At 39.0% G+C, this 10988-nt stretch overlaps 1 protein-coding gene across 1 annotated transcript in view; it reads left to right on the top strand.

Annotated features, from left to right (window-relative positions):
• The first annotated feature begins 100 nt into the window (after positions 1-100).
• The window catches only part of WDR25 (WD repeat domain 25), a 59175-nt gene continuing 48287 nt past the window's right edge, over positions 101-10988 (top strand). Inside the window, exons 1-2 of the mRNA XM_021549723.2 lie at positions 101-120; positions 3173-3933. Of these exons, the coding sequence (XP_021405398.2) occupies positions 3232-3933 (702 nt within the window). The 5' untranslated portion in view covers positions 101-120; positions 3173-3231. The remainder of the gene's footprint in view (positions 121-3172; positions 3934-10988) is intronic.

Below are 10988 nucleotides of genomic sequence, written 5' to 3'. Positions count from 1 at the left end.
GACCGCTGCCCTTCCCGACACGCCGCCCCAGTGCGGGGCTGCGACACGCGGAACTGTTGGAGTGGGCTGCCTTGTTTCCACCCGGCGTGTTTTTAGGAACGGCGCGGCGGCGGCCGGCAGGTGAGTTCCGGGAGCGGCGGCGCCGCGGGCATAGGGACCGGGAATGGGGATCGGGACCGGAGACCGGGAATAGCAGTGGGGATCGGGAATGGGGATCGGGGGCCGGAACGGGGCCGGGGGACCTTGTCCCGGCACCGCGGGCGATCGCGGCGCCCGGGGCTCTGGGGAGAGGCAGCGGCTCTGCGGGAGAGCGAAGGAGCTGCCTCAGCTGCCCGGGCGCTCCCGGGACCCGCTTGCTCGGCTGGGGCTGCTCCGGGGGCACTGGAGCGGCCGGGGGTTCGCCTTAGGGCTGGAAGGGCCCTCTGGAGTTATCCAGGCTAAGCCCGCGTCACCCAGAGCAGGTTCACCCAGAGCAGGTTCCGCAGTGACGCGCCCGGGTGGGTGCTGAATGTCTCCGCTGAGCAGCGTGTCCCAGTGCTCTGCCCCCCTCCATGAAAAGAAGCGATTCCTCGCGTTGAGGTGGAACTGGCTGTGTTGTAGTTCATGGCCCTTGTTTATGCCCTGTCGCTGGGCACCACTAAAGAGTCTGGCACCATCCTCTGGGCACCGCCTTTGAGACATTTGCGTGAATTGATGCGATCCCCTCTGTTCTCCACATTAAACACGTCTCCCACAGTCTCTCATAAGAGAGATGCTCCAGACCCCTCATCTTTGTAGCCTCCATTGAACCCTCTCCAGTAGCTTGTTCTTTCCCCCTGGGGGCTGTGGGGCTGTGCCTCCTGCCGTGAGCCACCTGCGGTGCTCTGTGCCTTGTCACACCTCTGCTGGCATCCGCGGGCACTGCGCCCCTCACGCTGAGCTCTTCTTCCATGCCGTCAGATAAATCAGTCTTTTGGAAGCCGAGGAAAACCAAAATGCTACAAACTTCTCTTTTAGCTCAATACATTGTACATCACATCGTGAATAAACTCACTTTAGTTACAGGATGGTTCCGGTCAAGTACATTGTGGTTCCCCCCGACCCCCTATTTTTCTTTAGTTAGGGCAGCGACTCTGGGTGGTGTTTCCTTAAAAAGAAAATTGGTGGGAAGTGTTTAGATGAGAGAGATGCTTTGTTGCTACAAAAATACTGAGGTTTATGGGTGATGGGTGTGGTGGGATGGGTTTATGCTCACCAAATTGACGGGACAGTTTTTTTTGCAGTAACTCATGGGAAACATTTTTAACTTTGTGTTTCAAGGCAATATCTGGCACTTCTGAATTTCGGCTTGTTTTTTTTTTTTTTTTTTTTTGTGTTAAAACAAACTAAAGTAACTCTGTAAGTCTAACCTAATTCACTTGTGTATCCTAGTTTATAGCTTTTAGCCAGAGGTCAGCTTCTTACTATATTTGTTCTTTGGACATGATGCATTTGGCTGGGAAATGTGTTTAGCACTGCAATACAAACAGTAACCACTTGATACAATTACTGAAGTGAAGCCCTTGAAAGCTCCTATTTATTTGATGTTTCAACTTACTGCTAGGAACTTCAATTTACTGTTTTTGAATTGATTTGTTAGTTAAGTTTTCATGAAACACTAATTTTGTTTTCCCTTGACATTGTTTAATGAAATATTGTTGTGATGAATGAAGCTGTATTATTAAAAAAAGATTTTTTCCTTGCTCTTCTTTGCTGTCACTTAGAGCTGTCTTAAGCTTCAGATAATGACAAAATGTCCTCTAGAGGGAGATATTGTTGCTTTTATGTGCTGAAATGTTGGTCACCTTGTTCCAGTTAAATATCTTGATCGCTTATCTTGGGAAGGATCTGTGATGACCAATGTCTGAATAAGTACCTATCTTCTGGATCTGTGCTTAGAAATTTGATAACAGAATCTAGAGGCATGTAACACTTCTGTAGGTTATGTGAAACAGAGTTGTTTTGATTCAAATAGATCTAATTCTGAAGTTGAATGAGTAATCTTTGCAAGTTCCAGAGTCCTGCTCCTGCAGAAGTGTTTGTCGGGCCTACATTTGTGGTGTGCCTGCATTTGTAGTGTCAATTCTGCAAATGCTTATGAAGATACTGACTTTCATGTGTTCCCTGTTGTCATCAAGATGCTTTTGAGGGCAGTTTCTTTGCTGACCTGAACCAAGAATTTCAGCAGCCTGTCTGAAAGTGTTGTGGCTTAAATCTCTTTAGTGTAATGAGTGCTAACAGCTTGGTAAGGAAACAAAGCAGTAATAAAATGTCACATTTAATCAATCTCACCAGTACTTCTTGCCTATAAACAACAGAGGTTGAAATATTACCTTGCAGACACATCAGTTGTTTTGAATGTAGTTAACTCTATATACTGCACATACTCCATACAAATTGTTGGGAAAATCTTGGTGCAATTATTATGAAGGTGAATTACTCTGCATGTTACATATGCAGTCTTGACATGAGATCTTAGTTCTCTGCAAATGTTGAAAAAATTTATTTCACAATTGAGGCTCTCATTTTTCTGTAAGCAAATGCAAATAGTGAACTCAATGTATCTTCTGGCATACCTGATCTGTAAAACTAAAGGCTGTGTGGAACATGCTCTGGGGATATAATTGGAAAATTTCCTCATACTGCAAGGCTGCTGAGGAGGTCAAAAATGTGTTTACACTTTAACTGCCAGTTGAACCCCTACACACTTCTTTGAAGTCATCTGTAGTGTTAAGAAATAGATATTGTTAGATTGACTCCAAAACAGTTGTAGTACTTGTATTCTTATAAATGTACAAAACCACTACATAATTAATTGATTTCTTCTGTGTGTGTGTGTGTGGATGTAATGCTGGAAGCAAGGCAAAGTAATTTGCTGTATTTATATTATAAGGTTGTTTTCTTTTTCATCCTCATTGTCATTGTTCTGTGGTATGCAAATACACCTCTGCAATGCATTGAAAATGTATGCAAAGGGCCTGGAGGCAAATCATGTTGCTTAATAGTATGTACAGTGTGTTATAATAAATTCCATTAATCAACAGAAATAAGAGTTTTGATTTTTTTTTAAGAAAAGCATATTTATATCCCTAAGTTACTCAAATTGTAGACTTTGTAATTAATTGTGCTCTGAATGATCAATTCTTTATTTTAGATCATAATTTTCGAGGATTGCAGCATTGAGATCTCTGGAGTCTGCTGTGTCTAGCCATAATGAGTTTGGTTGCTTATGAAGATTCAGACTCCGAGACAGAAACTGAAAAGACTGAAGCCCCCGATACTTCTGGCAGACAAACAAACCAGCTGAGTTCTCCTGTGAGTTGTTTTCAGCACTTTGCACCTGGTAATACAAAATCTACACATGAAATGCACCCTGCAGGGAGCACTGGCAGATCTGGCAGCAGCACGGTTTGTGAAGATCCGCCTGAGCTTTATGCACAGAATAACGACGCTGACTTGGCACCTCCCTGTTGGCAGAGGGTGTACTCTGGCCATGCTGCATTATCTGTGGCTTACAGAAACTATGAACAGGCTTCAAGCTCTTCAACAAATTCTGGAAATGGCCTTTCCCAGAAGAGAGCACATAACGACAGCACTACTACCATCAAAGGAATTAGACCATATATCCCTAAACGATTGCGTCAAGAAAATTCCAGTAAGCCTGAAAAAGAACCTGACCAGAGAGGTAGCTCAGATTGTGATGTTGAGTTAAGTGTATCAGGAGAGCAGACTTTGAGAAAGATCTCTGAATTAATTAAGCCATATTTGGGATCTAAATATAAAGTAACTGAAGTTCCCAAAAGTTTAATATTTTGCATGTCTAAACACAGTGGCCCCGTTAATGAAATCCGGTGGTGTCCTGTACGAGAACAAAGTCACATGCTTCTCTCAGCTTCTATGGACAAAACAGTCAAGGTAATGTAAAACAACATGCTTTGTGGCTCAGTCATCAAACTTCAAAATAATGTTCAATGCTCTTCTGGAAATATCCTTGCTTATGTGCATTTAACAGTTCCAACATAGAATTTGATGAGATGCTTTATAAGATTATCATAAACTTGCAGCCTAAGTCTTCACTATACCCACAGTTAGTTCCATTAGCTTGGAATTTGGTGGTTTTTTTTTTTTTTAATTTTTTATCTCTATTTTTTTTTTTTTTAATTTTAGTCATGTGTTTTAGGCCTTAAGAAGTTAGATTTCTGCTAGGTGATTTCTCATGATCTCTATCAGTGTTTTATCATAATGGCCATGAGCACTAGGGTATGCACATGGATTCTGCCATGTGTCATTAAGCAACTAACTACCAACACTAAAATAATATTTTTAATTATTCTGACAGGCCTGTGTGACATCTGCTGGAGCAGGTAGATCAGGTGAGATGGATTTCATATCTCAGAACTTGTAATGATCTAAGGGGTCTTACCACTTTAATTTCTTTCAAGGGTTAATTGCTCAATACTCAGAGTGAGTTTTCCTCCTAGCTTTAATGAATTTGTCTTTAGTTCTTTGGTAATTTAGTCAGTCCAATGAGGCTTTTGTTTTTATAATGGGTATATGCTTTCCCAGATATAGGGCTGATTGTGCCTCTGGGTTCAAATAATAGTCTTCTAAGTGGCCTTGCACAGGAACATAGCTTTGATAAGTGTGCAGAAAATGTCCTTTCTGGTGGAAGACATGCTTTATTGCATCCGACATGTATTTACCATGACAGGCACAATTATTTTCCTGCTTCTAGAATTTAGGACTTTAGTAAATCTTAAGAAGAACATCCTTTGTACCAGCATACCAACATAGTTCCTCCATCTTCTTTACCAGGATTTTGAAACCTGTTTTTCTTAAACATTAAATGTAGGAAAAAAGTACCTTTGTTTCTCCTTGCAAGTCATCTTTAGTATATTTCTTATATCTTGGCTTTTGCTTGAAGAACAGACTTAGAAGTAAAGGGTTAAGATATGCAAAAAGTGCTGATGGATGTTTCTGTTAAGCAGCAATGTAAATTCTGGATGTCTGAATTTGACCTTTTGTCTTAAATTCTCACATCTTCTGCTTAATGTTTATTGACTATTCCAGTGCCTCATTTGTACTGACAATTGAAGTTATGGATGTGTTGAATTTCGTATAAAAATCTAAAATCTTAAGTTGTTGATACAATATGAAATTATGAAAAATTTGAAATAATGGCCAGTCTGCTTTGTCTTCTGAGCATAAAGAAAAACAAGTTTTCTGAATCAGTGTTACCATGCCTGCTTGGAAGCAATCATTAACAGAAAAGCCGTTTTTTAAAAAAATCTGACTATTTTAGGTCCCCCAAACCTTGGAAATTCAATATAAATGAAATATACTAGTGTTGGCAACACTTCAGAGCTTGAGAAAAAGAAATGAAGGAGTAAGGTAGCTCTTGGGAAGCATGTGAGACCGCGCGTTGTGTTCTGGAGGGCAGCAGTGCCGTTGCTGCTCGGGGCGCCCGGCCGTGTCGCGCCGGCTGTGCTGGGCAGCAGAGGGCGCGGTGACACCGAGGATTCACTGCGTGTTCCCTCCCAAATCCCTCCCTGTCTGCGCCGCGTAAATCCCTGGAGACTGTGGCAGCGCCGCTTTACCTTCTGGGAATTGACTTTGGCTCTCTGCTCTAGCATGAAGTTGTCAATTTTCCGGTATAGGCATAAAACAACTAATTGAAAATGCAGGTCAATACTCTTTTTCCTCATACTTTTAGCTTCACACAGATTGTATTTTTTTTTTTTTTTCCCCAAAAACACCTGCTTGGAATTGCTCATTTAAATCCAGGCGGTGGATGTGTGTCCTCTTTCCCTCTAATGGGAATATGCAGACACTCAGGATGTTTGCATGATTTACTTTCAACATCTGATTTGGGTAAAACTCAAAGCACAGTTAAAAGCCTAAATCTCTGTATGATCAGAGAGAAGAGGCAATTGAGACCCTCAAAACTGTACTTGCAGTTAGTCACAGGAATAACTGTGACTATTTTTAAGAGTAAATGTCTTGGATTCAATACTTACACCCAGCCTATGCATTAAGACATTTATATTTTGAAGAGTCCAATATTAGTGGGGATTTCTCAGAACTGAGTGTTCTAAGTTGAGATGACTGTAGTAGTTTAAATAGTACTTGAACCAGAGCTCTATAGTAGAAACTCAATTTGTGTACTATTTAGCCACTTTTTAATATTTTATCTGTTCTTATAATTTCCTCTTAATAACTTCTAACTTCCTCTTTCATCACAAACTAAGAATTTTCCTATGTGGGAAAGGATTTTCTTTTTTTTTTTTTTTTTTTTTTTAGCTTGGCATAGAGAGGGAAGAAATGTGCTTTACTTACCGTAGTGATCAAAATTTTTTTATTTCTGTCTAAATTTTGATGACTGAGTTATTCATGTCACACAGATGTATGTCTAAAATGTGTATATGGAACTGATTAGGTGGGTTTTTTACTTTTTAAGTATGTGTATGTATCCTGCTTAAATCAGGAGAAAAGAACAGTCTTCCATTTATGTTCTCTCTGGTTAAAAAGTGCACTTAAACACCTTTACGAATAAGTGTAAGTCGTGCTAAAGTATTTACAATAAATGAGTTGATGTTTTCAGTTTCTGTTGACTGAAGAATAACCTAGAGCTGCAAGATCATTGGAAGCATCTAGTAAAAATAACTTATGTAGTTAGGAAAGAATGAACTGTGTTAGAGCATTTTATGTTTTTTTGTAGAAGTATTTGATCTGATTTCTTTTGTATTGCTGCATTTAAAACACTTCAAACAGTTATCAAGTGGTGAAGTTGGAAAAAGCATCAGCTCAGGGCAGAATTCTTTAGAGTAACACTCGTGCCAGCAGATGGGGCACCTCAGCATGTTAGAAAGGGATAGGAACTGAACTGCCTCTGAAGGCTCCAAGACTTTAATAATTTGCCTCTGTGTTGTGTGTTGAAAGACCAAAGTTACAAGTTTATGCATATGTTGTTAAATGTATAAGAAAATCCATGAGTTTTTGGAGAGAACTGAAAATAAGATAGAACCCCATCTGGGAAGTGATAGGTATTGCAAATTATCCACTGCTCTCCAATCTGGAGCATTAATAGAAGAATATTTAATGCTAAATTTTAAATTTGTAGGGAATGGGGAGCTCTTTCTGTGGCAGTGTTGCTCTCACACTTACACTGTAACAGTATTGTGAGTGGCTTATGTTTTTTAGCTTAGGTATGTATTTTAAGGACTGTGAAACATTGATGAAATTTGTTTTCTTTGAATAACCCTTCTCTACCTTCTCTTTGAATAGCTGCTGTAAATGAATTTTAGGCATCTACTGCTGTTTTTGGGCTTTCCTACTTGAACACCAAAATAGTGTTAATTGTTTTAATATCTCATCTACTTTTTTTTTTTTTTTTTTTTTTTTTTTTTTTTTTGCATCGTTTTTGAGAGTTATCACTGCTGTTAAAGTGCCTGGTTCCAATAGTGTGGATATTCAATGCTTTCTGAACATCAGACCTTGTTTAGGTATTTCCGATTTAGAACCCCAAATACAGAACCCAGAATGACAGGTTGCCATTGAATACAACTTTTTGTCTTCGGTAGCAGAGAACATTAAAAAGTTGTGTCTTTATCTATTGCAGAAACCACAATGCTGCATTCACATTGTCAGTGTCTTTTATTTGGATGATCTTGTCATTACACAGAGCCACACAGATGTTAACATTTTCACTAGTTACTGGTGCTGGACTTAGCTTTTTAAAAATGGTTTATAACTTCAGCATATTATGCCTTTATTCTGCATTTCCTAGTTTGCCTTAAAATTAACTCAAGGTAACATCTTTATATAATCATCTGTTAGCTGTTAATTTTGTGTTTCTCATATTTTATTTAAAGCATCACAGCAGGTGTTATGTTTGTTGCAGAGGATTTCTTAATTTTCAGCACTTTCACTCTCCATTGTTAAATAAGATCAAGGAAAGAAAGTGCTGCAATTCTTGAGTATGCAAAATGTATATTAATAGCACTTTGTGTTCTAATACATTGTTGTAAGTTTTTCTTATATATTTTGTTCTCTACTGGCCTAGTCATTTAGTCACAGCTCTATTAATACAAGTAAAGTAAAAGTTTTTAAAAAGAGTTTAGTAGTATAAGCCTCTTGAACAGGGGCATTGCTGACTTCCCATGATTTGAACATAACAACCATAGTGGTTCAGACCAAGGGACAGTCTCTAAGTGAACGAGTAAAGAAGAACAAGTCAAAGGTTTGTGGTCCCTTGAAGTCCTCTTCTGGTCTGTGCTTATTTTCAATTTGGGATTTCTGAGCTCCTAAGTAGTTAATCTTTGTAACTTGCTATCTCAAGAGATTTCTTCCAGATACTTCTCCAGTCTTCTGAGACTCTTTTGTAATCATTAGATTTAGAGTGGTATGTTACTTATACTCATTAAATTTAATGTATGGATTTTAGTTCCTGGAGTGTGTCAAATGCCATAATAAATACAATTTAAAGTTATACTTTCAAAGTATTTTATTATTTTGTGATTTTCTGTCTATTAGGAGAGAGATAGCACTGTAATATATTCCAGGAATTTTGTTATTCTTGATCCTGTTGTATTGGACTGAATGATAGAAGATGATAACCTCAATCCATAAACTGTGTGTGGCACAGATGGTGACAACACAAATTTCCTAGATATTGGCCATTACCCTGTCTCAGAGTAACAAGATCTAATACTTCTGCTTTCAACCATTCTGTACACAATTCACTTGGAATAGGCAGTGTTTCTTGTTCTGTCACAGGTATGTCTGTTTATTAAGGAATACATTTAAGATGCCAGCATATTTCCTGTACACTCAGGCATAGCTGTCAGATGGCTGTAGCCCTGTCCAAGCTAGGCTAAATTCAAACTGTTCACTAAGCAGAATTAGCTATCATGCCGCTAGTACCTCAAGTAGGGCAACTCTTAGATTGATTTTTAAAATCTAATTTTGGCAAAATTCCTTTAACTGTAGGTGACAAATTGGGAAGTCATCCTATTTGATACATATGTTCTTTATTTGAAATGTTTTGAAGATTTTGTTGATACATGTTTAATACTTTATATTAAAAATAACAAATAGATCTCCCCATTATCTTGAAAGTGACAAGGAAATGTTCATATTCTGGATATTGTGTGCTGCTTACCTAGATTTGGGAACAAACCCATTGTTTTCTTGTTGAAGAGACTGCTAAATATTAGGAGAAATACTGAAGCAGACTTTTCTTTATGAAGGTTCTGGCCTTTTTCCCTTGTCTGTTTAGAACTGTGCATGTTTTTTCCAGTGACTTTAAGATTGCTGATTATTAAGATCGCAGTACACTTATGTGATAGGCACATGCATGGTAATACCAACCTTTTTTTGTATACCTTTATCATCTTCCAACAAAATTATTTCATACACTTCAATGAGAAGTATCCTCCATAATGCTTATTTTTGTAAGAAGAGGAACATCATTCAGGAAGGAATGTACTTGATGATCAGTGAAAGCTTCTGGCTGTGCCATGGCTAGATGACAATCCAGGTCAGGATATAATAGATAGCTCTTGCAATTGTTCTGCAAAAGCTGGTGACACGTATCAGCAAAGAGCAGTTCATGAAAGTGGTGAATTTTGGTCTCTTCATCCCAAAGGTTTGTGTGGGTAAGAGTTGTTTCACATTTGGTATTTTAGTACCTTGATAATGTTTAGAGATTGCTGTTAGAGAGATATATTTTTTTAATTATTTCCTTGTTTCCAGTGATGCAGTTGTCAAGGAAACAGAAATCCTTGTAATGCCTTTGTTCACTTTTTCAGAATCCACAGCTGGAGATGACTTGTATAGTTTTTATTATGTTCTGAGTGTTTGACACACTCTTAGGCCTCAAAGGATTTTTTCAAAGGAGTATGTTTCTTTGAGTATAAATAGCACCATCCTCATCTCTATAGGGTTTGAGACGCCATTGTTTCTTTCCTTCTGCACTAACAGGAACTAAATTCAGTACTGCTTTGGATTAGAATTTATCTTAACACTTGTATTAAGACTGACATTTGAGGAAAAGGGGGAAGGCAAAAATGAAGTGAGCCTCTCAGCTTCTGGGTGAGGTTTATAGCTTTGTGATGCCATGAGATTTTTCCACTTGGAAGTGACTCCTGACTTAGGATTTCCTTAAAGAATGCAGGAGTGATACCCCCAGTGTTCTTGTGAAACATTTTTTGACTGCGTTATGGCTGTGTGAGAGGATGTATGTGGCTGTGGGGGAGAAGAGTGGGATGGATATTTCACAGTGTAGCTAGTATGCCTGTGTTCCCCCTTGCCCCTGCAAAAATAAATTTGGAATTATTTAAAGAAAAATTTTGAAAATAAAAGTTCTTCCAAGAGCAGGGAAGTTACTGAAGTCTGTCTGTATTTTGAGCCTGATTACAAATCCTCCTCAATTTCTTTCTCTGGACCTTCTGCAGTGTCTTTTATTCAGCTGCTTAGCATGATTAAGCCTTGAGGGAAAAACACTGAGGTCTTCTGTGAGATTTGATTGACACTGATCAACAGGTGCAAAGTGGCCACAGGTGAGATGCACAGGGTAACATGGTTATTGTGACAGTATTATTTCACAAACTTTTCCTCTGTGGAAATCCAAAAGCGTGGAGACTGACTTCTAAATATCCTTAAAAGTGATGTGGAAGAAAGGATTCTGTTCTCTCATGTTACCTAAAAAGAGTTTTGGTTACTTGTATCATTATTTACAGAAGTATGAGGAATCTAAAATGTTTATCTGACTTTTTGCATAGCAGCTCATCTATCCTGAATGGGTGAGTTCTGCATTTTCTTTCTGCTGGGAGCTCATCCAGTTGTTTCCTGTGTCTCTGAAGTAGCAGAGGAGAAAGCAACCTTGTTCTCCTGCCAGGGCAGAGGCAGGGCTAGGGATGTCAGTGGGGCAGTGCCTGTAATGAATGTCCTGAGCGAGCTCTGCGGTTACA

Source organism: Lonchura striata, chromosome 6, assembly GCF_046129695.1.
Source record: "Lonchura striata isolate bLonStr1 chromosome 6, bLonStr1.mat, whole genome shotgun sequence".
In the NCBI taxonomy this organism is placed as follows: Eukaryota; Metazoa; Chordata; class Aves; order Passeriformes; family Estrildidae; genus Lonchura; species Lonchura striata.
This window is presented reverse-complemented; position numbering and strand designations above follow the sequence as displayed.